A 27,448-nucleotide genomic window follows, 5' to 3' on the forward strand; every position below is an offset into this window, starting at 1 on the left:
TGTAGAATCACAAGCATCAGTCAAGATCCTTTCTCACCCCACCACCCTTCACGTTTTTCTCTGCCTGCCAAGAATTTGATTGTTTCATCCCAAAACAGAAAAAAAATGTTTTAGGACTCACCCTGGGGGTCCACAGCCTTGATGGGCCCCAGCTCCATGGGCGGACCCAAGCCGTACTTGTTCTTTGCATAGACCCGGAACAGGTACTCCTGCCCCTCAACGATGCCCACGCATTCGCACTTGGAGGAGATGGTTTCAACGGGTTGCCTCCATGTGTGCATCTTGGGATCTCGTCGCTCCACAAGGAATCCTGTGATGTCGCTGCCCCCGTCGTCCACGGGATTGTCCCAGTTCAGGAAAATCATCTTACGAGTGACAACAACGGGTTTCAGGTCTGTGACAAGGCCGGGGACGTCTGGAGACAAAGGAGTTAACTGATCACAATCAATGGGTCGTTCACTGATCACCATCACCTGTCCCTCGTGACTCACCCACGACTTCCACTCGGGCTGAAGCTCCCTTGATGCCACTGGGGTTGCAGGCAGAGATGTGGTATTTGCCACAGTCCTTCCTTTGAACGTTCTTGACGACGACCACGCTGTCGTTGCCCTCGGTGATGATCTCCACGCGGTCTTTATCAGGTTTGGCATCATCTTTGGTCCAGGTGATGGTTGGGTAGGGTTTACCTGTGACCGTGGCAGGTACGCGGAGGGTCTCTCCAGCTCTGACCACCATGCCGCTCTTGATGGCCAGATCCATTTCAATGACTGGCTTCTCTGTAGATGATGTCAACAACAGCAACATGGTATTAGAAGACTACCAAGAACATGTGATGAAGGCCGTTTCTATTCCATCCTGGTTACTGACCTGCAGGGTTCATGACAATCACAGACTCTGTGAATCCTGGCGTTCCCTCTCCGGCTGCATTGCAGGCGATAACTCGGACCTGGTACTTGGCTCCCTCACGTACTCCATAGACAGTGAAGGCACGGTTCTTCCAGGTACGTTCGGTACACCTGGACCAGTCTTTGGTACCGGCCATGGCCTGAAGAGAATCACAGAATAAACGTTAATCAAGCTGAAGACCTTCTCAGGCCACACCACCCTGCTGCTGGAATGTGGCTTGAAGATCTGACCTTGTCCACGTGGTATCCCAGGATGTCTCCTCCACCATTATCTACTGGTGGGTCCCACTCCACGTCGATGGAGTGGCCACTGGTGTCTGCCACTCGCACAACTGGAGGTCCAGGAGGCACTGAGGAGTCAAAAACACAAGTGTTTGATGTGGAGTCATTCTGAGGCAAGGTGGAGGCAACCAATCAGGACCGCAGCACACGGTCCAGCCAGGTGTTCTCCTCCATGGTGTCATGAATGTGGACCAAACTGGACCAAGCCTTTGGATTGGTTTACATACAGATCTGAGCCTGAGCAGTCCTCGGCTCCGACGGGGGGCTGAATTTCCCGGGGCCGGCCTGGTTCTCGGCTGCCACCCTGAAGATGTACGTCAGTCCCTCCAGCAGACCTCCAACGTTCAGTCTGGTGTCCGGGACGATGTTCCTGAGGAGCAGCACAGAATCTTCCTGTAATGGTCGCAGATGGTTGGAGACCCCTGACAAGGTGGGTGGTGTCGCACCTGTTGACGCGTGCCCAGTGGGAGCTGTTGATCTCACGGCGCTCCACCCAGTAGCCCAGGATCGGGCTGCCATTGTCGTTGGGCTCGTTCCAGGTGACCATCATGCTGTTGGCTGTGACATCATCGATCTCCGGCTTATCGGGGGGCTCAGGTGGTTCTGACAGGACAGCAGGCGACAAAGTGAGACTCGTTCAGAGAGCCGTCAGTCATTTGTCTCGTTTCATCAGTTAATCGACTTTAAAGCTTACCATAAGGAGTTGTCTTAAAATATAATTAAAATATAATTTGTGGTTAGATGTTAGATGTCTACAAGACAGGTCACATGACCACAGCTAAAACACAAAATCAACTCGAAAAACGATATTTAACTGAAATCATGAGGCAATCAAGTGACTTTAAAATGATTACAGTTTGGACTTCCTGTTCCTGCAGCCAGAGAGGAACACACGTTCAAGAGTGTCCCACACACATACATACACATACACACGCACACACACACACACACACACACACACACACACACACACACACACACACACACACACACACACACACATAGAGATGGATGTCATACCAAAGGGATTCTTAGCGATCAGGGGTTTGGAGACGCAGTGTGGACCAGCGCCGTACTTGTTCTCCGCCATCACCCTGAACAGGTACTCCTTCTTCTCGATGAGTTTGGGCACCAGGTAGCGACACCCCCTTAGCATGGACGTGACGGAGCTCCAGCCGATCTCCAGCTTGGAGTTGTCCTTCTTTTCCAGGATGTAGTTGAGGATCTCGCTCCCACCGTCATCCAGAGGGGGGTCCCATTTACAGACCACCGAGTTCTTCCTCACCTCCTCGAACCTGAAGTTAACCGGGGGTCCAGGAGTGTCTGCAGACAGACGGTAACCATTAGCTGGGTGTGTGTGTGTGGTGTAACCGTTAGCTGGGTGTGTGTGTGGTCTAACAGTTAGCTGGGTGTGTGTGTGGTGTAACAGTTAGCTGGGGGTGTGTGTGGTGTGTCGTCATGTCAGCCCTTTGTTCATGTGCTGATGGTTGAATTCCTGCTCTAATAACACGTTTAATCCATGTTGTTTTACGTTTCCTTTGAGCCGCGGGCGTGACCCTGACAGGCGTGACCCTGACAGACGGATGTGACCCTGACAGACAGGCGTGACCCTGACAGATGTGACCCTGACAGACAGATGTGACCCTGACAGACAGGCGTGACCCTGACTGACGGATGCAGCGGTGAGCCGTGAACACGTGTTTGGCGTGACGACGAGGGTTCTCACCGAGCACGTTGACCTCGCAGGTGGCCGACGCTGTGCCGTGGTCGTTCTCCACCTTCACCATGTAGACGCCGTGGTCGGCGCGGAATGAGTCCCGGACCACGACGGATGACACGCCCCTGGTGCGGTTGTTGATGGACAGACGCTCGTTTATGGTCGGGTAGTCGGTGTCCTCCACCTCCGCCTCCTCCTCCTTCTTCTTCTCCTCCTCCTTCTTCTTCTCCTCTTCCTTCAACTCTCCCTCCTTCTCTTCTTTCTTGTCGGCCTCTCCTTCCGTCTTCTCTGCCTCCTTCTTCTCCGCTTCCTTCTTCTCCACCTTCTTCTTCAGTGGTTTGTCGGGCCTCCTGCGGAGCGGCTCGGGCCGGATCACATGTTTGTTCCAGTACCAGGTGATCTCAGGGTACGGTGAACCCGAGATGTTGGCGTCCAGGCAGATCTCGTAGCCTCGCTTCACGCTGAGGCCGGACTGCAGGCTGCCGCTCAGGAACACCTTTGGAGGATCTGAAACAGAGGGCAGTTGAGTTGGTTTCCGTTCTGCTCGTGGGTCATGGACCTGTATCTTCAAGAGCTGGACTCACCAGAGGCCTCTGAGATCTTGACCATGGGTGTGCTGCGTGATGGCTCGCTAACGCCAGCAGCGTTCTCCGCCTTGACTCTGAAGGTGTAGTGCTTGCCCTCCGTCAGTCCCCTGACGGTGTAGGACAGGACGGGGACCAGGAAGTCGTTGCATCGCTCCCAGGTCTCGGCGCCTTTCTGCTGCTTCTCCAGGATGTAGCCCATGATCTTACAGCCACCGTCGTACATGGGGGGCTTCCAGGTCAGGGTGATGGTGCTGGATGTGGGATTGTGGGTCTCCACATCTACTGGTGGGTCTGGAGGATCTGGGACGAGCCAAAGAGTGCAGGTTCAGATAAAGCAAACAACATTCATCTCATCAGAACACCAAATACAGGGATGACAAGCTGCTGCAGGCAGTCTGGCATCCTATTTCCACCTTAGATGAATGCTCATATTTTTTTGGTGCAGTTTTTAATGCTGGATGCCTTTCCTGCTGCGACCCCCTGTATTTACCTGGGGTAGGGGCCGTTGACACCAGCTTGTGCCCCGTAGGGCTGCATACATGTCAAGCAGCCCCTCCGCTGACCTACACCCCTGAACCAGTACTGGTGTGCTTATTGGAGTTCAGAGCAGACCAACAGACGTCCACCAGCTGATCTCCAACAAGAACCTGTCAGCTAACTGAGGACTTTGGTGAACCGGTCGGTTCTTGTTTGGTATCATTTGTTTCTTACATTTCTGGTCCTCGGCAATGACTGGATTCCGGAGCTCGATGAACTCTCCTCCTCCGATTTTGTTGATAGCCTGGACTCTGAAGTAGTACTCTCCGTTGGGAACGAGGTCTTTCACAGTCCAGCTCACTTTGTTCTCCCCAGACATCATGTTGACGTACGTTCTCCTGCCAGCCTCACGCCGCTGCACACGTCAAACGTTTTAACATTCAGACATTAAGGCCAGTCATGTCTGTACACTGCAGCCATTGGTCATCACTCACCTGAAGGACGTAGTGGATGATCGGACTGCCCCCATCATAGTGCGGAGGATCCCAGGACACCTTACAGGAGCTCTTGGTGACCTCAGTGGCCAGGATGTCCTTACAAGGACCAGGAAGCCCTAGAATGAGGTGACTAGTTAATCTACTGCTCAGAGGTCAGGAGAACGTTGTGAACGTGAACAGTGAGATGGGTACCGATGACTTTCACGTTGATGGTGGCGCTGGCGGCTCCCAGTTTGTTCTCCAAAGTCACTTTGTACTGTCCAGCATCGCTGTGGAGGCTGCTGTCCACCTCCAGGTGACAGGATGTGTACTCCTTCCTGTTCCACCAGAAACACATGCAGTTAGATGGACCATTCTGTCCAACCAATGAGTCTGTGTCCATGGCAACGGCTGTCTGCGCTAGCTAGGTAGCTAGAATTAGTTGCAGTCAGAGGTGGGAAGACTCGGAGGTTGCAAATGTTTATGACTGCAGGGTGAGGGTACAGGTATGGCCCCGTGAGACCCCCCAGCCCCCCAGGTTCATCCCTGGAACAGAGCCCCACCCCAAGCTGCCAGAACGCTCTGCCCCCATGAGCAGAGAAAACAGATCGCAGCTATTTCCTCATTTTACTTTTTCCCTTGACGTTTTTATTTGGGAAATTCATAATCTTTACTTGAATAATTCTCATTTTGTTTAATGTTATTATATGGGTTATGAAAATGATTAATTTCATTAAGAAAAATGTTTCTGTATGGTTGCTCAAATTCCTATTTCTGATTAAAACACCAAAAGAGTAAAACAGGTGAAATATGTAAATGTTCCAGGAACCCGAACCCCGCCCCTGTCCTCAGTCTGGGGCCACTTAGTAGCTTGAGTTTGGCACCCTTCTAATTGGTCTTAATAGACCAACACTGACACGCCCACCTGAGGGTCTATCAGGAGCAGTGGTACAAACTAACTCCTGAAGGGACTGTCGACTCTTCACTGACCTGAAGCCGAGGCGCTCGTCAGCCTTCAGCTCCTTGCCATCTTTGTGCCAGGTGATTCTGGGTGATGGTACTGCTCTGAAGGGTACTGGGATGTGCAGTTTCTCTGTTTCCACAACCACCAGATCCATAGTCTGGAAGTCCAGCGCTGGGTTACCTGGAACCAGAAGCACAAAGTCATTCCCTTGTCTCTGAGTAAACGGGCTGAGATCAGGTGACGTTCTTACAGTCGGACTCTTTGGCGAAGACGTTCTCAGAGATATCGGAGGGCTCGCTGACTCCAACAGCGTTGATGGCCCTGACTCTCAGGATGTACTCCTTCTCAGGGACCACGCCCTCCTGCACGCTGTACTTCAGCTCCTTCACTGGTCGAGAGTTGACCCTCATCCACTTTTCTGTCCCTGCTTCGCACATCTCGATGTGGTAGCCGGAGATGGGGCAGCCTCCGTCTCTCTGAGGAGGTTTCCAGGCGATGGAAAGGATGTCCCGGCTGGCGGCGGTGACGTGCAGCTCGAGGGGCGGCGACGGGACGGCTGAAGGGGACAGGAAGGAGGATGTAAGGAAGTTCTGTCCCTCTACTTTCCATGGCTGAATCATGGCCACACAAACCTGTTGGGTCTTCGATGGTGAAGAGCTCCGTGGGTTCGCTGGGATGACCTATGCCAGCCTCGTTCTCAGCACACACCTGGAACTGAACGTCTGTTCCCTCGATGACGTCCGTCACACGGTACCTACAGTCTGGGCCGGACGTCTTTCCACATTTCACCCAGCGGGTCCCAAGTTTCTCTTTCTTCTCAACGGAGTACCTGAAGGACAGAACAGTGAATGTCTTCCTCCTGAAGCGCCCTGTCAGGCTGAGATGCCGGTTGGAGGCTGGCCGGACCATAACATCCCACCTGTGAAGGTCTACCAGTACAGGAACGTTCAGAGTGTTCACTTCAATTCTAAACCTTGTACTTGTTTCAATTAAAACGAGGGACAAATTCTTGGAGCTCGAGGAGCTCCTAGCTCTTAGAGCTCCAAGAGCTCTTGGAGTTTTTGGAGCTCTCAGAGCTCTGAGTTCTTTGAGCTCTTGGAGCTCTGAAGGTTTTGAATGTAACCCTAATGACTGAGACACATTTGGTCGACCATAGGACCCTCACCAGCCTGTGACATCATTCAGTCATCTCTAGAGTAGACAGGAGTTGTTCTGGACAGAGTCTGAACCTACTTGAGGATGGGTCTCCCTCCATCGTTTTTAGGCGCCTCCCACTGCAGGTCCACGTATCTTTTGGTCACAGCATTGACAGCGAGGGCATAGGGGGGGCCGGGAGTAGCTGCAACAGACAAACTAATTACCCCCCAGAGGCAGAAAAACCCCGCCCCCTGGTTAAACTACTCAAGGCGCTTGTGTCTGAACCTACTGAAGGTGTCTTTGGCCAGCACGGAGTCTGGGAGCTCACAGAACGGGCCGACGCCCACGGCGTTCTCGGCAGCAACCCTGAACACGTAGAGCGAGCCTTCGTTGAGGGGGGTGACGGTGTACTTCAGCTCCTTCACTGTGGTGTCCACCGCCTGCCAGCCCTTACGCCTGGCGTCACGCTTCTCCACCACGTAGTTGGTGATGGGCGAGCCTCCGTCCCGCTCAGGGGCTGTCCACTTCAGGTCGGCGCTGTTCCTGCTGATGTTGACCACGTCCAGCCAGCGAGGAGCCGATGGGGGGTCTGAGGAGATCACATGTTCCAGTGAGAACCGTTTACAGTCATTCAATGTGTCATTCAACATGGAAACACATCTAAACACAATCAACGGCTACATGTCAGACTGTAACACAGCAGCATTGATGTATTTACTCAACAACAGACTCTTATTTTGTAGGAGCAGTCCATTTCCTCTGGCCTGAACACTACAGCCAGACAGGAAACAGCTGCTTCCTTCCATCAGCTCCACCTTAAAACAGGAGCCTACGTCAGTTAGCTTCCACTTAGCACTGCTAGCACCAGCACAGATTTTTGTCATGTCCACATGATGGATGTGATCTCCCAGCGACCTCGGGGCGATCTAACCAATCAGAGCGGTTCTACTCACTGAGTCTCTCCTTGCAGAGCACCGGGTCGCTGGGCTCGCTGGGCTCGCTCTCCCCGGCTGCGTTCACGGCCCGCACCCTGAACGAGTACTCCTGCTTCTCCATCAGGCCCTTCAGGAAGTGCTCCAGGAGGTTCACGTTCTCCGCCACGCGGATCCAGTCCGTGGTGCCGCTCTTCAGCATCTCGATGACATAGCCCTCGATCTTCGCTCCACCGTCGTGCTCCGGTTTGGTCCACATCAGGAAGCAGGAAGTCTTAGCCACATCCTTCACCATGGGCTTACCAGGTGGCCACGGAGGATCTGAGGAGGCAGATAATCACGTTTTAAGATGGAAGTAAAAGCCAATAGAAGCCAGTAGAAGAGAATAAAAGCTATCAAACCGATTGGGTCTTTGATCAGGATTGGGTCTGTCTCCTTGCTGGGTTTTCCAGTTCCAGCGAGGTTTTCAGCCAGGACTCTGAACTTGTACTTCTTCCTGGTAGGAAGGCCTTTGACTCTGCAGGGGGAGACACAGGAGCACCTCTAATGGCAGCAGAGAAACAGCATAACCACAGGGACCAGCGCTGGACCTCACCTATAGTTGGTGTCTTTAATGGGCAGCTTGTTGCACCTGATCCACCTGTCGTGATCCGGCTCATACCGCTCCACCCAGTACCCGGTGATGGGACTTCCTCCATCTTCATCGGGCTCGTACCAGGACAGACTCACCGAGTCCTTGGCGATATCTGAGGCCTCCAGCTTGTAGGGAGCTCCAGGAGTGTCTGAGGAGAAGAAACCATGGATACTGTGTTGATCCTGGGAAATAATCCTGTAGAACACTGATGGGACGTCTCATCAGACGTTTACCGAAGGGGTATCTGGCAATGATGGAGGGGTGTTCAGCCGCTGGGCCAACGCCAAACTGGTTCTCAGCAAACACTCTGAAGATGTACTCCTTGAACCTGACCAAGCCCACAGCTTTGTAGGTGGTCTGTTTGACAGTAGAGGACAGGCGGTGCCAGATCTCGCTGTCAGCAGCTCGGCGCTCCACAATGTAGTTGGTGACCCTGGAACCGCCATCGTCACGTGGAGGGTTCCAGGCCAGGAAGCAGAACTCATTGGTGATCTCAGAGATGTCAAAAGCCGCCGGAGGACCAGGTTTATCTGTGTGAACATTTCAAATCCAAGTTTGTCAGAAGCTGAGATGCCTCGATTTTACCTCCTGCTTTCCAGGGCCGGAGGCGCTCACCAAGGATGTTGACCTCAACGGTTGCTGTGGCGCGACCGCTGCTGTTGGTGGCCTCTATGATGTAGGTGGAGCTGTCGCTTCTCTTGGTCTTGGCGATGCTGACTGTGGAGTGTCCTGGCTTTGTGTCTATGGCCACCCGGTCGTCAGGCTTGAGGACCAGGTCGGCTTTGGTCCACTTCACTCGAGGTTCAGGCTTGCCGGTCACCTCAGCGGGGAGTTCAATCTTGCTGCCAGCTTTGGCGGTCAGACCGGCCAGGAGCTTGACGTCCAGCTGTATCTCTGGAGGCTCTGCAGTGACAAATGGAACCAGGCGTCGGTCAGACTAAAGTGTTTGTGACGAGTGGTCTATGATGGCTAGTCCTCCACAGTGTTCTACACAGAGGTCATTTCCTGTTACCTTTAGGATCAACGGCCTGGATCTCGTCGGTGGCCTTGCAGGGCTGGCTGGCTCCAAGTCGGTTCAGGGCTCGGACTCTGTAGGAGTACCACTGGCCCTCTGTCAGACCCATCACCTGGAGCTTCAACTCAGGTACCAAGTCCCCACAAGGCTCCCATTTATCACTTCCTCTCTGGCAGCGGTCTACATTGTAACCACGGATACCAGAACCACCGTCATATTTTGGGGGCTCCCAAGTGAGAAAGATGCCACTAGCTGATTTGTCTCTCCACCTCAGATTTTCTGGAGGGTCAGGGATTGCTGTAAGGGAGACAAAATGGCAGAGGTCAAGAAGTTCACAAAATATGCTTTACAAAAATACCTCCCTCACCAAGCCGAGACCACACCCACAAACCGCGACATGAACTTCACCATCCAGAAGAAAACAGATCTAACATTACAGATTTGTATAGACCTGAGCCACCGGGAGGTGACAGTTCCTTAGCGACTCATCATCACCACACCTTTGTTTGTCGTCACTCACTTGCAGGAGATGAGACGTTGACGGGCTCGTCGATGTACGCCGGCTCTCCGGGTCCACATTTGTTGCAGGCAGTTACTCTGAAGAGATATTCCTTCCCCTCCATGACGTCAGTGACGGTGAACTCCTGGTCCTGGATCCCTGTGACCACCTGACCCATGAGCCAGGCAGAAAATGTGGATGTGAGAGGAAGTCTAGGTGCACGCCAGGACATTCCTGACCTGACAGAGAGGAGCCGCTAACGTACCTTCACCCAGGTCTTACGGGTCACGTCCCGTTTCTCCACCTGGTAGCCGGTCAGAGGACTTCCTCCATCGTGCTCGGGCGCCTCCCAGCTCAGGTGGACGTGCTTCCGTGTCACCTCCAACACCTTGAAATCTTTTGGAGCGCTGGGGGCCGCTAGAAGAAGCAGAAAAGTTTTAACAGGAAGCACTATTCACAGGTTAAAGAACTTGTTCCTGAGAAGAGGGGTGTGGTGTTCCTGATCAGAAGCTGTGTGGGGTCACACCTATGACGTTGACTTCGATCTCTCCTGAGACGGATGTCACGTCGTTCTCCAGCTGGAGGGTGTAGGTGCCTTTGTCTGGACGGACACTCGGCGTCACAATCAGTTCTGTGAATGTGGACCTGGTCACCATGGTGACCCGATCATCGGCAGCACTCAGCTCCTTCTCCCCACAGGTCCACCGGGCAGCGGGGGTTGGGTACCCGCTGATGGGGACTCTGATGGTGAGCGGCTGGGGGACGATCACTTCCAGGCCGTCTTTGAAAGCACTGAGGTCCATCGTCGGCCCAACTGGATTTGAGAGAAGGATGTGGGTCCAGTCAGTGTCAGGCAGTTCATATCAAACCACCCCAGGGGGGGACTGAAGAGCTCTTACCGTGGGGGTCATCAGCCAGGAGAGGGCCGACCACATTGGACGGCTCAGAGACGCCAGCAGCGTTCTCAGCCAGCACCCGGTAATTGTACTTGGTTCCGAACTTCAAACCGGACACCTGAGGGGGGATGTTTAATGAACACTTAACAAAAGCACTTTTGTTTAATACTGACAGACTGCCTGTAACGGTCTAATCACACGCCTATATCCATCAGAGCGTTCAGACTGACGGTCACCAGAACCCTAAAGCCCGGCTCCCCCCACACGTTCACTACCAAACCACCTGAAGCGGAAAACACGACCGATGTGCTAACGGTAGCATCAGCAAATTAGCACGTCCACTCTGACCATGAGGGTTTAAATGATTTCTTCTCTGCTAATGTCCCTCCAGTGCAGGAGAGACATTAACACATGTGGTGAAACGACACGGAACATTTGAACGTCACAACGAATGGACACAGAACATGTAGCCTGACATGCTAACTAATAGATCTAACATGTAGCCTGACATGCTAACTAAGGGGTTTAACACATGTAGCCTGACATGCTAACTAAGGGATTTAACACATGTAGCCCGCATGCTAACTAAGGGGTTTAGAACATGCAGCCTGACGTACTACTCTTGGATTACACTCAGAGCACACTGGTGCTGCAGTCGGGGGGTGTTTCAGCGGTCGGGGGGTGTTTCAGTTCAGGGGGTGTTTCAGCGGTCAGGGGGTGTTCCAGCGGTCAGAGGGTGTTTCAGCGGTCAGGGGGTGTTCCAGCGGTCAGAAGGTGTTTCAGCGGTTGGGGGTGTTTCAGCGGTACCTTATAGACCAGGTCAGGGCAGAGGCGGGCGTTGCAGCGCAGCCACTTGTCGGTCCCGTCCTCACACCGTTCGATGATGTAACCGGTGATCATACTGCCTCCGTTCTTCAGGGGTGTCTCCCACGTGAGCTGGACAGAACTCTTGTCCTGGTCCTGCCAGACCAGGTTCAGGGGGGGACTTGGGGGCTCTACAGGAGACAGAAGCACAGCTCTATAAGTGGATGGAGGAGACAGGAGATGATGGATAACGCTGCCTCCACGTTTGACTGACAGTATAGTATCGCATTTGGTTTTGGTGAAAGTCTGTCGTCCATCAGGCTCAAAAGCAGCTCAACTCACCAATCGGGTCCATGATCTTCACGGGCTGCGAGGCGGCGCTGGGTTTGCCAACACCAGCCTTGTTCTCCGCTTTGACTCTGAAGATGTACTCTTTGTTTTCAATGACGTCATTGATGACAGCACTGAGTTCATCAGCTTTGGTCACCTGGACAGGTGACCACTTCACAGATGTCCTGTCACGCAACTCTATGATGTAAGAGGTGATGGGAGAACCCCCGTCCGATTGGGGGGGCTCCCAGGAGACGGTGCAACCGAACTTGGAAACATTTCCCACGATCACATTCAGGGGGGCATCAGGAACATCTAGAAACACAAGCAGGAACAAGTTGGTGCTCACCAACAGTCATGGTGCACCTCCATAAAAAATGACCAACGGGACAGGATGAGGTAATGTTTCCTGTCAGCGTATCGCAGGGGGCAACACTCGGCTCCCATTTTCTGAAGGTTTTGTTTTGTCTTTCATCCTACAAACTGTTATTGGGTGTTTTTATCTTTATGCCTGATACTCAGAACCCAATGGCACCGGATCCAGTGCTCTGAACCAGGTGTCCCTCCACAAGCAAATAAACCAACAGCATTGCGCTGTAAGCAGAGTGTTGGCTAAACCTACTGAAAATGCTAACATTGAGACAGGGTAAGAAAACCAAACTTATCTCCAAGAACAATTTAGTGACTAGCAAATTAATTACTCAGTCTTTACCACAGAAGAACCCAGTCTTTACCCACAACAGAACCCAAACTCACTCTCTGAACAACTGAAACTCATTCTCACCAAACTTGTTCTTGGCCTGGACAGGTTTGTCTGTGTCCACATTGGGTCCACTGCCAACGCGGTTGCGTGCACAGACTCTGAACAGGTACATGGCGTCTCTCTGGAGGCCAGACACGGTGTACTCGGGACTCTCAGCATTGTCGGTGGCCAGCGTCCACGTCTTACGCTTCACGTCACGTCTCTCCACCACATAGCCAATCACCTTACTGCCACCATCGCTCTCAGGTTCCTCCCACGCAAGGCTGACTTCGCCATCGGCGGTGTCAACCACCTGGAGGTTCTTCACAGGTCCCGGGACATCTAGGAGAAACAGTGACATTGTTGGCGCTTGATCCAGTCGCCGTCTATCTCCACCTAGAACCATCAATCGGTTGGGTGAACTTACCGATGACCTCCAGGTTGATGAAGGCTTCTCCCTCTCCGTGTTTGTTCCTGATGACCACCTTGTAACGGCCCTCATCAGACTTCAGCGGGTCCTTCAGGCGGTACTCTGTGCGATCAGCAGACGTGTAGATGTTGTCTCTGGGCAGGCTGAGGTTGTCGTACAGCCAATCAGCCTTGGCCTGCGGATAGGCACTGTAGGGGACTGCCATGACGATGGGCTTCCTGGCATCGGTGACGTAGCTCTGGTCTGTGGTCTTGATCTGAGGGACAGCTGGAGGCAAAACACAGCTTTAGTCCAACAAGAAGTGTTGAGCAGGTTCCATCGGTCACGCGACGGGACTGCTGAGGGCCTCACCTGCCAACTCCAGCTTTGCCTTTGCGTCTTTGTCCTTGGCGATGATTCGGTACTCTCCCTGGTCCCGAGGTCTGATCTCACACACCTGCAGCCTGTGGACTTTGCCCTCGCTCATCATCTGGTGTTTGTCTCCCTGAACCACTGGCATGTTGTTCCTCAGCCACTTCACCTCCACAAGGTCCTTGTTGAGCTCCACCTCAAAAACAACGTCTGAGCCCGGAGGCTCAAACATGTCCTGTGGGGGTCGGACAATCTCCACGGGGATCTCTGCAGAGAGGTTCACAAAGATGCGTCAGAGCAGGAACACGGGGTCCCCTCCCCAAACAGACGGTCTGTCTGGGCTCACCCTCCACAAAGAGTCGGGCTCGGGATCGCTTGTCGTCCACACCACAGGCATATTCACACTCGTCAGAAGGTCTGCACTCTTTGATGCGCAGGGTGCACATCTTCCCTTCTCTCTCAAAGGTGTATCTGTGAACACAAACGTAAAAGGAAATGTTAGCATGCCTTACTTGCTATCTTACATTCAAATATCAATAATTCACAGCTGTTTTCCAGGGACCCCAGCTAGGATTCCAGAAGTCTACTGGTACTTCAGATGCTAGTGATCACACAATTAACAAAGTCAAATCACTATGATATCATGTCTCCACTGGGGGTGAATGTGAATGGCTAGCTTGTAGCATGTAGTGGCTAAATAAAAAATGGTCTGGTTCTAGGTCACAACACAGCAGACCAACACCAGAGGTACACGTGGCTCTTCACGCAAGATTTAGAGAGAACATTCAAGGCAAGGCAACCGTTAACCTGAGACCTTCTAATGAGTTTGATGAACATGTCGAGTCAGCATCGTTCTGCTGATTAGCAGACCAAGAGCAACGGAAACACCCCAGTGGAGATGGTTGGACATCACCCAGGACAGGAGAACCACTGTTGGTTCCCTGAACTGTGATTGGTGTACAAAGATGACATCACTGTTTCCCACTGCACACGTTCTTGAACCTTTGCTTCCTCAGGACTGTTTGCTCACAGTCCGATTCGGATCTCACGCTGATGGGTGAACAAACACACAAGACCTTTTCTAGAGTCCACACTTCCAGATCTCACCTTTCCTCAGTTGGAGGAACTGGGTTTACAGGTGATTTTAGTACGTGTGACGTGGGGTTAAGCCAGGGGGAGGAGCTGACACCTCCCCTACTGACTTGCACCTTAATCCATGAAGGATTGGGACGTACCTGGGTCCTTCTCTGATCTCGCGTCCGTTCCGGTACCACTTCACATCAGCTTTCTCTTTGGTCAGCTTGCAGATGAACTCTGCATTGTCGAACTCGGTGATGGTCTGGTCCTTCAGGTGAGTTGAGAAGTCGGTGGGCGCCTCACTGATGATCAGCTCGGCGATGGACTTGCTGTCTCCGGCCACGGCGGTGTACTCGCCCTCGTCCGCCAGCGTGCAGTCCTTGATGGTCAGCGTGTGCTTGTCCTTGTCCACCCTGTAGACCAGTCGTTTGCTGAAGGCGATCTCCTCTCCAGCCTTCATCCACGTCAGCGTGGCGTTTGGTCGGTTGACCTTACAGGAGAAGCTGACCGTCTTCTTCTCCTGAGTGTCGATGTCCTCCAGAGGAACCACTATCCTCAGACTCTCCTCTGAATGAAACGTAACCACAGCACAATCAGTTCTGAGCTGGAGAAGCATCTGACCAGAAACTCTAACGGGTGCAAGCACCGACCTTTGACTGACAGCTGGCAGGAGCTCTTGGCCTGCTCTCCTCTCTGATTGGTCAGATTGACGCTGAAGTTGGCCTCATCTCCCTTCTGGGCGTCTTTGATCCTCAGAGAGAAGACGTTGTCTCTCTGGACCATCAGGAACTTGTTGCTCTCAAACACGGTCTCGTCGTTCTTCAGCCACTTGGCCTTGGCTCCTTCGGTGTTCACCTCACAGTTAAGGACCACCTCCTGACCTTCTCCTGCCTCCGTGTCCTTCAGCGGCGTGATGATCCTCAGCTTCTCTGCAGGAAACAGCCATCAGACAGCGATGAGACATTCTATCAGGGTGAAGTACTCCAACACAACTTTATTTAAAGTGAATGACGGTATTTTATCCACAGCTAAAAATAATTCAACAATGACAGCATATGTGTCTGGAGATAGAGGTGATCGTAGAAGTAAACTCTGACAACAGTAAATATATAAACTATAAAAGTGAAGCTATACATTAAAGTGTGGAGAAAAAGATCTGAACTCAGTGAGTTATAAAATGAGAAAATAACTTTTTGTGCTTTTTGAACACATGATCATTTAAAATGAACTGAAATCAAACAGGATGTCATTCCTCATGTAAAAACTGATCAAATGGAGATTTAAAGACATTTTTATAAGTTTGACATCTGGTTTTTTTGGCCTCCTGGGCTTCCATACAGACCCGTCTCCAATCGTAACGCAGTGAGGTGGACAAAGTGAGGTGAACGCATTGAGGTGCCTTTGGTTTAGGTTTCTCGTGGTTGTGTCCAACATGAGGTTTTGTGGGCGGGGCGTACCGAGTACGGTGAGGTCAGCGCTGGCTCTGGTTGGTCCGATCATCACCACGTATCCGCCCTCGTCCCTCAGCTCGCAGCTCCTGATAACCAGGCTCCGCTTCTTGCCGTCGCTGACCAGCTGGTACTTGTCTCCTGCCTCCAGCTCCTGGTTGTCCTTCAGCCACTTGACCTCAAAGGTTTCCTTGGAGACCGAACAGGTGAACTCGGCCTTCTCGCCCTCCACCACCTCCTGACTGCGAGGCCTTGAGATGAACTCAGCGGCCAGTTCTGGAACAGGAAGAGAAGAGTTCTGATTGGACCGTGGCTTCCAGCCCCACACAACCGTCCACCAGCGACTGTTTCCTACCATTGATCTTCAGGTTTCCAGATGTCTGGACACGGGGACTCAGTCTGCAGCTGTACTCTCCAGCATCAGCCATCTTCAGGTCCTGGATGAGGAGGATCCTCCTCCTCCCATCCACGATGTGCTCGTAGCGGCCGCCCTCTGGCAGCTCCTCGTCTCCGCGGTACCAGGTGACCTCAGCGCCGGGCTTGGACACCTCACAGATCAGCTTCACGCTGTCTGTCTCAGTGGCCTCCACAGTGGACAGGTTCTTGGTGAACCTGGCCTCCTCCTCTGGAAGCAGAGAACAGCGTCAGCTCAGCGCCCGGTGGTCACGTGACCACGACCAACGCATCCTCACCGATGACCGTCAGCAGACCAGAGGACTTGGCCGTCGTGGCGTCACATTCGTACTCAGCCTCATCATCGAACACGGACTTGTGGATGACGAGGACATGCCGATGCCCCTCAGCGAGGATCTCGTACTTCTTCCCCTTCCTGATTTCACTTCCATCCTTAAACCAGCGAACCTGAAGGAGAGACCAGACAGGTTCACCCATGGGACAGCAGCTAGCGGCTAACAGCAGCCGCTTAGAGGTTAGGTTAGAACGGTTAGCAGGAAATGACTGCTGGCAGCTAGCAGCAGCGGCTAGCGGTTAGCAGCAGGTGGCTAGAAGCTGACCTTCATGTTGTCTCGGGACAGCTCACACTCGAACCGGGCTGACTCCTTCTCCTTGACCTCCACGTCGTGTAGCGGCTTCAGGAAGTCCACACGTGGGGCTGTGAGACAGGGGGCGGGTCAGTGGGCAGTGCCTGTGATGATATCACTGCTATGATGTCATCACTCTACTCACGTTCCACAGTGAGGAAGCAGGAGGTCTTGAAGTCCTTGGCGTCACAGGTGTAGGTCCTGGAGTCGTCCTGAGCGCAGCCGTGGACCAGCAGTGCCCTCTTGTGGCCATCGGCCACCATCTCGTACTTCTTGGTCTTACGGATATCCTGTCCATCTCGGAACCAGCGCACCTCAGCGCTCTCTCTGGAAACCTCACATTCTAGTGTGGCGGTGGCGTCCTCCTCCACGGTCTGGTCCTCCAGTGGTTTGGTGAACTCCACCGGTGGCTCTGGAGAACATCAGAAGAACATCGCTCCATAACCCGCTCTATCAGGAGAACGTTTACTCTCCTTCAACGTGAGAAAGAACCGTCAAAGAACCAGAGCAGTACCAGCATAACCAGTCTGTGTGTGTGTGTGTGTGTGTGTGTGTGTGTGTGTGTGTGTGTGTGTGTGTGTGTGTGCGGGAGGGGAGCAGTGTCGCTATGTGTCTGGAACCAATGCTGAAGAAACCGGCGAAGCTAAGGAAATGATTTCAGGAAGTCCTGCCCTCCAGCCAGGAACCAGGAACTGATCCAGACGATCTGATTGGTGCAGCTGGTTGTGGAAACCAGGTCCCCATCTTTAGAGGGGGGCATTGGAGTTCTGCTGACTCAGGCTCTAAGCACCATGTGTCAAACTCATGGCCCGGGGGCCAAATGTGGCCCTCCACATCATTTAATGTGGCCCACGAGAGCATTAAAGGTCAGAGTGTCTAAAAATAAATAGGTCAAAAGTGTGCTTTGACCAAAAAGTACACTTCCTACAATGCAGTAATTCAGCCCATTTTAACTCTGACAAAAAACTTTGAACAAAGGTAATATCCTAACTTGTGTTTGATGTTATTTTTATTTATTCATTAACTAGAATAAGAAATAAATTCAGTTATTTAACATTAAGGGGTAGTTACGTTTATGTTACACTACACTGAGTTACATTTATTAGTTACATCTGGCCCTTTGAAGACAGCCGTGTTGCTGTTTTGACACCCCTGCTTTAAGGGGACGACCACCACACCAATCGTCCAATCAGCTGACGGCATACCTCTGACTGTCAGGCTGGCCTCCGTCTGGAAGTCCTTGGCAGTGAGTCTGACTGGCCCCGCCTCCTTCAGCTGGACATCCCTCAGGGTGAGCGAATGAACTTTACCCTCCACCTTCAGCACCACCTGTAGGACAGACGCAGTATCAGCCCTGAGTACGGTCTGTCAGGGTTCACATCCAGAGACCCGGGTCTGACCCTGAGTACGGTCTGTCAGGTTGAACACACAATATTTTGGGTTTAAATGCCCTGTGTACTGTTTGCTTGGTATTTTACCTCCTGTAAAACAGATATTTTACAGGAGATAATATATCTATTTTACCTCCTGTGGGGGTTGTGTGGGTTAACGAGCTCCCTAGCTATCCCGTTGGGGTTTCTCTGCTCATACTCAACTAAGTCAGACTTACAGAATCAGAACTGAATCCTGTCTGCAGGTCAAACCACCACCAGCTGGATCTGAGCTGTAGACTCATTGGGTTTTTCAGTCCTGAGTGATGACTTCAAGGCTATTTTGAAAGCCAGCAGTGGAGAGTCTGTTTGCAGACTGTTGACTTCAGTCTCATTGGAGTCCTGAGGATTGTCTGCAGGTACATTGAAGTCCTCCTGTTGGTGATGGCTGAGACTTCAGACCGTCGTCATCAGTGACCTCTGAGTTTGATCTTCAGAGACGCCCTGATTTGTGAGAGTTTTTCCCTGAGGTTTGCATGCTAAGGCTTCATGCTAGACCCGGTCAGCTAAGCGTGACAGCTTAATGCTTACAGACAGCTGCTTCCCCTCCTGACCTTTGGCCCCTTCAGGCTGAGTTACAGAGACACAGAAAAGGAGCTGAACTGTTAAAGAATATATTCAGTTCTCCTCCAGACTTAACGCTTCTCTGAAGGTGTTCCAAGACACTTGTTTTGTTTCACTTTCATTTGATTGATTATTGGAAGGACTGAAACATATTAAATGGAGTTGATCAGTAAAGTTGAGATATCAGTTTTAAACAGCGACAGAAGATATATATATTAATTTTGTCTTTGTATCTAGACTGAAATATTTTTATTTTAAGCTGAATGTTGAATTGTTCTGATGTTCAGGAGTTCCTGAAGGATTTTATTTTTCTGTTTGATGCTAGTTTTTAGTTCATGTTTCTCTTCTGTGTTTTGACAATAAAGTTCTTTCAATCAGAACATTTTAAGGATGTGATGGTTTAACACTGCCTGACTCTGTTTACTGTGTTTGGATTGATGTTCTTTGGCTCAACTCCATAATAAGTTCTGCTTCAGTGGTATGAGCAGAGCTGCAGTGTGAACATGCTCAATCTGGTGTGGTTCCACCACCAGCCATCAAACCGGAACCAGAACTCATTGAGGACCCGTTTGGACTCTCAGCTCCCCCACGAAGAGTTTCAGGCAGAAACCGGCGTCCAAACGACCGTTTAAGGCCTGGGTTGATAAATGCTGCTGTCAATCAAATGGCGCGGTGTGAACAGAGGCAGGATTTCCTGCTGGAGCTCAGGTTCTATCAGATCATCAAACTAATCCTCTGGACCTCATTCCCACCTTTACGTCCTTGATTTCACACTGAGCAGAAATATTTGGGTCCTCCTGGCATTTTAGCGCAGGCGTCTCCATGAGACCCTGTTGCCACCTGCCACCAGTGTCAACCTCCTGCAGCCGTTAAAAATAACCCCACAGAAATGCTAGCAGGGCAGAAAAGTCTCCTGACGCTGTTATCTCAAAAGCAGGATCGAATGCTGCGTTGGAATCCTGAACCCCCCCAGCAGGCCTTATATGAAGACAGCCTGAAGACCAGCAGAAATCCTTAGACTGAGTACGAGTGGAAGGAGGACCCCCGTCCCTCAGACCAGACTCCATGAAGTCTCAGGTCTGGTTTCAGGAAGTGTGTGTGGTCAGAAATGTTCTCACTCCAGGCTGTCGGGACTTACTCTGTCGCTTGGTTCCAGCTTGGTACCCCTCAGGAACCAGTCAACAGCGATGCCTTCATAGGACAGCTCACACTCAAAGGTAGCGGTCTCCCCGGCGGTCACGGTCACATCCTTCAGAGGCCTGGTCAGGCCGATTACTCGAGCTTTGGATGGGGGAGAAGACATGGTTAGCCTCCCCCCTCCCTCAAGAGGTCAACAGATCCAAACAATCCCAGAGGAACGGCTAATCCTCAGACGCTAGTCCTCATGTTGTGGTCGAGCTGAAGGCCGGCCGCTGGAGCCCTCAGGACAACTGAAGGCAGCCACCCTGGGACGGGAACTGGGGGGCCACGCTCATTAGCATATGACCCGCTGTCAGATGGATATGGCCGGCACAAACCAGTGAGGAGCCCCGTCGCGTCCGCCCCCTGCCAATCACCGCAAACCTGCTCTAGATAAGGCATGTGGCTACTAAAATAACCGAGGGCCGTGATTGGCTGAGAGCCCAGCTCTGCCAAACACATCAGAGCAGCCAATCTGCTGCTGTCAATCACCAGCCGGCAATTTTCCCGGAAAAGGAGAATGTGAAGCGGGAGGCCAGAATTACCCAACATGCTTCTGCAGAAAATGTGGACATGAGGGTTGTGTCTGCCCCAACTCTAACGCTAACCCTACCCTAATCCTACCCTATCCCTACCCTAACACTAACTCTAACCTAACCCTAACTGCTGACACACACCTGCAGTCCGAAGGATTTAGCCGGTCCAACCGAGGTCCAGGAAGTCCGCCCAGATTAACAAGTAGCTTCAACTATTTACAGCGGGCTGCTTCACATGCCTGAACTAAACCCCTGAAACGACGTTTACTCAGCAGATCATGATTTCAGACACTCCAGTCAGCCAAGGTGTCTGAATCATGATCTGCAGGCCAACGGTGATTTCCCTCTCGAATATCTGCTCAAACAGAAAACCAGATCTGGACGTCTACACGTTTAATCAATGAACCAATCCGAACAAGTGATGCTTCATTCTAAATGGTTCAGGTCGGACACCGTGGAGAAGGGGCTCCGTCTAAACTAGTGTAGTTGTAAGCTACACATTTTAAAGATAATTCTAACATTTAGGACCACAGTAACTGGATAATTCATTCATTCATTCATCTGCCAACCCGCTTAATCCGCTAATGCAGGTCGCGGGGTAGCCAGTGCCTATCCTGGCAGTCTCAGGGCGTGAGGCGGGGGACACTCCGGGCACGACGCCAGTGTACCGCGGAGCCACACATAGAAACAAACAATCATTCATACACACACTCACTCCTATGGTCAATTTGGGACCGGCCAATCAACCTGAAGCGCATGCTTTTGGAGGTGGGAGGAAGCCGGAGAACCCGGAGAGAACCCACGCAGACACGGGGAGAGCATGCGAACTCCGCACAGAGCGGGACTCGAACCCTGGTCTGCCGTGTTGTGAGGCAGCAGCGCTAACCACTGCGCCACCGTGCCGCCCTAACTGGATAATTGTTCAAGATTAATCATGTTTGTTAAAGAACGGGATCTTCAACTACTCAGTTATCATTTTCACATCCAGCTTCTGTGCAGTTTAAGTCCCAGATGTTCTGATGTTCATCTGTGTTTAATGGGGTGTGGTCAGCATCCCTGTTATCATAGCAATGCTATCTAGAAGAGGCAGGATGTGATTGAACCGTCGGCCAACAGAAATCCCAATGTCACTGCTGCAGAATGTTAACTTTTTAAAGGAAGTTTCACTGCGTGAACCTGGACTGTTTCACCGTGTGAACCTGGACTGTTTCACCGTGTGTTGTTCTTTGTGTCAATAATTCTTATCAATCAAATTCAATCAGAATCAAAACAGACGAGTCCTGAAATGCAAACCAAGAGCAGCAGATTGATTGAATCTTGATGATGGAACATTGTTTTCAGTCAGTAGCTGAGATTCATTCATTTCAGGCTAAATGAAAATGCATCACTTGTTGAGATTGCTGTTGTGTAGTTGTGCTGCTTTCATCTATTATAGGTGCAAACTGTAACCCCTAACCCTAACCCAGACCCTAACCCTCCACTTTGTCAAAAGTCAACAGTTTGCGTGACCTCAACCATAGTTTGATCAGGAAACCAATCAGGTTGAAGGAAATGCTGTCCCTCATGTTTCACACAGAATCGCCTAGCTACCTTCTTAACCAGCGGTCTTCTAGATCAAAGAGGAATTTGTCTTTCATTTCTAGGGTTCTTTCTGTCACCTTTAACCCGCAGCTGAGCTGAAGACTTGGCGTTGGCCGCTGAGAAGTCAACACCTCCTGCCATGTCCTTTTTGCAGTTGAAAAGGATCATCATGTGTCGCTTTCCCTCCTCCTTGATCTCCACATCCTAAGAAGACGGATTGACAAAGGATGTGGCAGTCAGAAACAGAGCTTCAGCTTAAGATAGTCACAGAATATGATGGAAAAACTGTTAAAAATGAAACTGAAAGTTAAATTGAGCAAAACAAAACTGGATGTATTTTGACCCACAAACCAAACAGACGTCATTAATGGTGTCAGCGTGTTCATTTCTTACAGCGGAGGGGTGGACAGTCTCTCCTTTCAGCTTCCAGGTGGCGTGAATGTCCTCCTCTGAAATCTCAGTCTCAAACTTGGCTGTCTCGGTCTCTATGACCTCGACGCTGTACAGTGGCCGAACAACCTTGATTTCACGCTCTGCAGAGGTTTGAAAACACGTTAGGATGACAACACAAGAAGAAGCTGACATAACCTGAAAGAGAACAACAGCATAAACACTGAACATCGTCACGATGACATCATCATTGGAGAGAAGATCATCAGACGACACATAGAAGACATGAAGACGGGACAAGTTGGACAACAAGCTGTTGCTCATTAGGAGCAACTTACAGTTTGTGCAAAACCAGAGGACACCAGGAACACTTGATAATAACTCAACCTGATAACACACATTTACTTTTACCTCTAGTTATATAACCGCTACACCATCACCTCTAGTTATATAAACCTCTACACCATCACCTATAGTCATCTCTAGTCTCTTGTAGTCCCCTGTAGTCCCCTATGGTAACATCTAGTCCCCTATAGTCACCTCTAGTCCCCTGTAGTCAACCCCAGGTGTATCGGGTTGAGTTATCCTCACGTGTTTCACAGAGTTCAGATCAACAACACACGAGACATGGACGGTAGACAGAGAGGACATGAGCGGTGGCCCAGAGAGACGTGGTGGGTCTCTGTACGGGGCGTGTCTTGGCAGTCCTGAGACAAGGGTCTGAGGGAGGGACTGGATTGCAACAGAGATTACCTTCGATGTTCAGGTGAGCCGTGGTTTTGTCAGTGCCACAGTCGCAGGTGTATTCCCCCACATTGCTCTTCACTGCCTTCTTAATGACAAGCATGCGCTTCTTGCCATCTGACTGGAGGAGAATGTTCTTGGAAGGAAAGAGTTCAGTACCATTGCTGAACCATCTGACTTCTCCGACGGCCCTGCTTAGCTCACAGGACAACATCACCTCGTCTTTCTCAACGGCAGTGTAGTTCTGGAGTTTCACTGTGAAGTACAAGTCGCCCTCTGCAAGAACGCAACACAACCAGTAATCATCTTGGTCAAAACAGTGACATACAAGCATCAGCAAATGAGTCGTCAGTACTGAGGTCACTTCTTCTGCATACTGCCTGGGCTGAAGACCTCCTAAAATCATGCCCCTCACATGATTGTCTACAAATTCATTGATTCCTCTGCACATTGATACTAACCAAGCACCGTGAGCATGGCCTCTGAGGTCTTGCCCATAGCCTCGACTTTAATGGTGGAAGTGTCATCAGTGGTGACCTCCTTGATTGCCAGCGTGTGGACTTTACCATCTTCTGACATATGCACCACCTTGCTGGGATGCAGACGAGTCCCGTTTTTGTACCAGACCACAGGAATCTCTTCATGAGAGAGTTCAACACTGAACTCGGCAGTTTCACGTTCCTTCACTGTTACGTCTTTAATTGGCTTAATGAATTCAAGGCGAATACCTGACAAAGAGAAATGACAGACGTACATACATGGACTGACGCATACGGGCATCACAACATTAAACAGATCGACAGGAATCCTGACATGATTCTGAGAATGAATCCTGTGTGGTGCTCAACATATCCAAAGGATAGGAAAGAACATTTGTCAAAGCCTTTGTTAAACAGAACACGACAAGCCAGAGAACATTCAGTGGTTCTACCTTCTAGTGCTGAGGCTAACTAAAGCCCAGCTGAGGCTAAAGCCAGAAGAGGCTAACTAAAGCGAGCTGACGCTAAAGCCATCTGAGGCTAAAGCCCAGTTGATGCTATAGTAGGCCGCAGCTGGGCTTTTGCCTCAGTTGGGCTTTAGTAGGCCTTTAGTTAGTCTCAGATTGAAGAACAAGCTGAGGCGAACTAAAGCCCAACTGAGGCTAACTAAAAACAGCTGAGGCTTACTGAAGCCCAACTGAGGCTAAAACCCAGCTGAGGCTAACTAAAGACAGCTGAAGCTAAACCCAGCTAAGACTAACTAAAGCCCAGGTCTTGCAGCTCCTCAAGCCGATCTAACTTCTCTGGGACCACACATTGTCCTGGTGGCCCTGGTCCACATGTCCACACTCTTACTGCCTTTCCTGTCTCATTCTCTCAACTATGTAAAACCCTAAACCTGGCAGGTCATTCTGTCTGGTGTTACATGACAGTGATGGACAGTCAAGCATCAGAAACAGAAAGACACTGTCACAGTAACTCTTTGACATGAGTGGACACCCAACTATCCTTCTTCTGGAAATTACCCTTGGAGCGACTTTCTCAAAGCTGACCAAAAAATGTTCTCATGTCGAGTTCCCTGATGACCACATGTAGGTCTGGTTCCATTCCAAAGGCTTTGACAAAGGATAAGGTGAACCCGCCTCCACAACAGACTGGGAAAATGTTTGAACTCCGGTAGGATTAAAACAATCCTTGATTAACTGAATCGACTGGATCAGTGTCTGAACCATGTGGGTGGAATCGTTCCAACTATCTTCAACAAGATGTCAACAAAAGCAAACCAATGCAGAGCGCATGAAGATTTACGTCTGCTCTGCCCTGCACACCCCTGGTCACCACAGCACCATTTACCTTTGATAATCAGTTTTCCAGATGTCCTCTTATCTTCAGCCTCAAACATATATTTTCCTTCGTCCTCATATAGGGCAGATTTTACGATAAGCGTGTGCCTTTTTCCCTCCACAAGGAACTCAAACTTCTCATCATTTGACAACTCCTGAGATCCCTTCAGCCAACGGTAGCTTTTGGGCTCTCTGGAAATTTCCAGTTCAAACCTGGCCTCATCCTTTTCATACACATGGACATCAGCAAGCGGGGTAATGAATGAGACTGGGATCTCTGTTGGTTGAGACAGGTACAGTTAATGCCAAGGTGCAGACGCAGTCTTTATCAGGGTCTGATTCTTCCTGCCACTGCTGTTCAAGTAAATCTTGCGCTTAAACTGAAGTAAAAACGATGTTTGGAAAAGAATTGGCCAAAGAGGGTAGAATATAAAAGCTCACCCTTCACTTTCAGGTTAGCAGAACACTTAGCGTTGGCGGCAGTAAATACCACCTCGCCTGTTTGAGGTACTTTGCAGTTGTACAAGACCAGGGTATGTTTGGCGCCATCTTCCACAATCTCAATGTCCTGGAAATGGTGCCACAATTTTTAGCAGACAAACAAGCACTCAAGAATGCATGATCATCACAAAACTGTGTTCAATTCACTTTCATTCATCGGATTACAAGAGATAAAACATTCCTAGAACCTGGTTGGTTGGGCACCTTTCAAGACAACGGTGTCTACGTCTGAGGCGAAATGATGGATAAAAGTGAATGGAAACCACAGCTAAGATAAAGATATAACTGGACATACAGCGGACGGACTAAGGACTTCTCCATTCAGCTTCCACTGGCCGTGGACATCGTCTTCACTGAGTTCAACCTCAAAACGAGCCGTGTCCCCATCAAACACCTCAGCGCCATACATTGGCCGAATAACCCTGATGTGCCGAGCTGACGGCAAAAAGAAGGGACAAAATTCTCATTGAAGACATTCAGTAGTTTCAACAGGTGAAAAGAGTACATAGACACAGTAACACACACACACACACACACACACACACACACACACACACACACACACACACACACACACACACACACACACACACACACACACACACACACACACACACACACACACAGAAATAGACAAGGAGGAGATGGGCTGATGATATGCCCTGACCAAAATGACCAAACACCTCTGAAGTCCTGTCTAGCAACCCCCTTTGTTGCACTGCAAGCAGTTTCCATTGGACACTACCCAACACCCTCCCCATTGGCTCTTGCAGCATGGAGTTGCTACCATTAAGCACCTGGAATCCAGCACTAGTTCCAGGGACACCATCTGTCAATACTTTAAGTCGTCCGATGCAGCTATGCAAGCACTATCTCACAAAATAATCAAGTTAGCATCTCATTTATCAACTTATCATAGAGCTAACTTTAGCTCCAGTGCTGGCCGCAGACATGCGAGTGGTACATGCTAATGGTATCGCCAGCACTGGCAGCAGATGTGCTAACGTCAGATGCAACTGTTTCAGAATAACCAACACTGTCCTCTCTACTGGTTACTCAAGGGTCAGGTACCTTTTTTTGTTGTTGCTAGGATTGTATGCTAGCTAGCCAAGGGTGAAATCGGTTAATAAGCTGTAGACAAAAAAGTCAATTCTGGGGAGCCATTTGGTTCTATTTAGAATTTTTGACTTTGTGCCAAATTTCTAGAAAAGAAAGTGGGGAAAACTAAAGCTGTTAGTTTGTTGAGAGAATGATGGTTGTGTTGCAGGAACCATTAAGATGTGTTGGTGTAACACAAAGAAAACAGCACCACAGTGGAGGAATGTGAGCCTGAGCCTGAGTAGCTACTCTGATGTCAGCTCAGACATCATGGCATCACGTTATTCTGGAACCGTCTAACCCTGCAAGTGTTTGTACTATGATCTGGAAGGCATGGAGGTGCTTCCTGAGCAGACGCTACAATAGAAATGGGCTGAGGTGCAGTTAGAAGACAGAGCTTGAGTGGGGGGGGGGGGTGTACCAGACAGCTGCATTAAGAAGGGGATCCATCCAAAACAACAAACTACGCATTCTAGTACATTACCTTCTATGCGAAGCATAGCTGTTGTCTTGTCTGTCCCACAGTCACATAAGTACTGTCCTTTGTCTTTGTCCACAACCTTCTTGATGACCAGGGTCCTGCGCTTGCCCTCAGCCTTAATGGTCACCATCTTAGAGGGCTTCACCTCAGCCTCATTGTGATACCACATCACATCAACATCTTTGTTGAGTTCACAATCCAGAACCACCTCATCTTTCTCCACTGCAGTGTAGTCCTGCAGCTTAACTATGAAGTACGCATCTCCCTCTGGAATGAGGAAAGTTTTGGTGACCATCCATCACATACATGCAACACATAGATATTGTACAGGGATAACAAAGGACAGGTTGGTTCAAACAGATGACAGACACATTTAAAA

General features: G+C 50.5%; 1 protein-coding gene across 11 annotated transcripts in view; it reads right to left on the reverse strand.

Moving 5' to 3' along the window:
• LOC137604872 (titin-like) overlaps positions 1-27,448 on the reverse strand; it is a 199,834-nt gene that overhangs the window by 75,712 nt on the left and 96,674 nt on the right. For all 11 annotated transcript variants that reach the window (XM_068329062.1, XM_068329063.1, XM_068329064.1 and 8 more), the window contains 50 exons: positions 27,073-27,336; positions 25,786-25,925; positions 25,431-25,557; positions 25,000-25,266; positions 23,629-23,895; positions 23,177-23,443; positions 22,427-22,566; positions 22,111-22,237; positions 19,876-20,018; positions 17,949-18,072; positions 16,889-17,155; positions 16,717-16,814; positions 16,396-16,564; positions 16,059-16,328; positions 15,713-15,979; positions 14,906-15,184; positions 14,414-14,822; positions 13,525-13,649; positions 13,179-13,445; positions 12,825-13,094; positions 12,440-12,739; positions 11,668-11,970; positions 11,329-11,516; positions 10,525-10,639; positions 10,152-10,439; positions 9,891-10,042; positions 9,647-9,794; positions 9,124-9,423; positions 8,727-9,014; positions 8,345-8,641; positions 8,073-8,259; positions 7,879-7,994; positions 7,499-7,798; positions 6,835-7,134; positions 6,642-6,747; positions 6,041-6,237; positions 5,659-5,964; positions 5,435-5,588; positions 4,658-4,782; positions 4,463-4,581; positions 4,203-4,383; positions 3,489-3,791; positions 2,914-3,411; positions 2,208-2,510; positions 1,634-1,790; positions 1,415-1,557; positions 1,137-1,255; positions 868-1,045; positions 492-776; positions 122-415 (listed from right to left, as the gene is read on the reverse strand). In XM_068329062.1, the coding sequence (XP_068185163.1) occupies positions 122-415; positions 492-776; positions 868-1,045; positions 1,137-1,255; positions 1,415-1,557; positions 1,634-1,790; positions 2,208-2,510; positions 2,914-3,411; positions 3,489-3,791; positions 4,203-4,383; positions 4,463-4,581; positions 4,658-4,782; positions 5,435-5,588; positions 5,659-5,964; positions 6,041-6,237; positions 6,642-6,747; positions 6,835-7,134; positions 7,499-7,798; positions 7,879-7,994; positions 8,073-8,259; positions 8,345-8,641; positions 8,727-9,014; positions 9,124-9,423; positions 9,647-9,794; positions 9,891-10,042; positions 10,152-10,439; positions 10,525-10,639; positions 11,329-11,516; positions 11,668-11,970; positions 12,440-12,739; positions 12,825-13,094; positions 13,179-13,445; positions 13,525-13,649; positions 14,414-14,822; positions 14,906-15,184; positions 15,713-15,979; positions 16,059-16,328; positions 16,396-16,564; positions 16,717-16,814; positions 16,889-17,155; positions 17,949-18,072; positions 19,876-20,018; positions 22,111-22,237; positions 22,427-22,566; positions 23,177-23,443; positions 23,629-23,895; positions 25,000-25,266; positions 25,431-25,557; positions 25,786-25,925; positions 27,073-27,336 (11,037 nt within the window). The remainder of the gene's footprint in view (positions 1-121; positions 416-491; positions 777-867; positions 1,046-1,136; positions 1,256-1,414; positions 1,558-1,633; positions 1,791-2,207; positions 2,511-2,913; positions 3,412-3,488; positions 3,792-4,202; positions 4,384-4,462; positions 4,582-4,657; positions 4,783-5,434; positions 5,589-5,658; positions 5,965-6,040; positions 6,238-6,641; positions 6,748-6,834; positions 7,135-7,498; positions 7,799-7,878; positions 7,995-8,072; positions 8,260-8,344; positions 8,642-8,726; positions 9,015-9,123; positions 9,424-9,646; positions 9,795-9,890; positions 10,043-10,151; positions 10,440-10,524; positions 10,640-11,328; positions 11,517-11,667; positions 11,971-12,439; positions 12,740-12,824; positions 13,095-13,178; positions 13,446-13,524; positions 13,650-14,413; positions 14,823-14,905; positions 15,185-15,712; positions 15,980-16,058; positions 16,329-16,395; positions 16,565-16,716; positions 16,815-16,888; positions 17,156-17,948; positions 18,073-19,875; positions 20,019-22,110; positions 22,238-22,426; positions 22,567-23,176; positions 23,444-23,628; positions 23,896-24,999; positions 25,267-25,430; positions 25,558-25,785; positions 25,926-27,072; positions 27,337-27,448) is intronic.

Source organism: Antennarius striatus, chromosome 12 (assembly GCF_040054535.1).
Source record: "Antennarius striatus isolate MH-2024 chromosome 12, ASM4005453v1, whole genome shotgun sequence".
In the NCBI taxonomy this organism is placed as follows: domain Eukaryota; kingdom Metazoa; phylum Chordata; class Actinopteri; order Lophiiformes; family Antennariidae; genus Antennarius; species Antennarius striatus.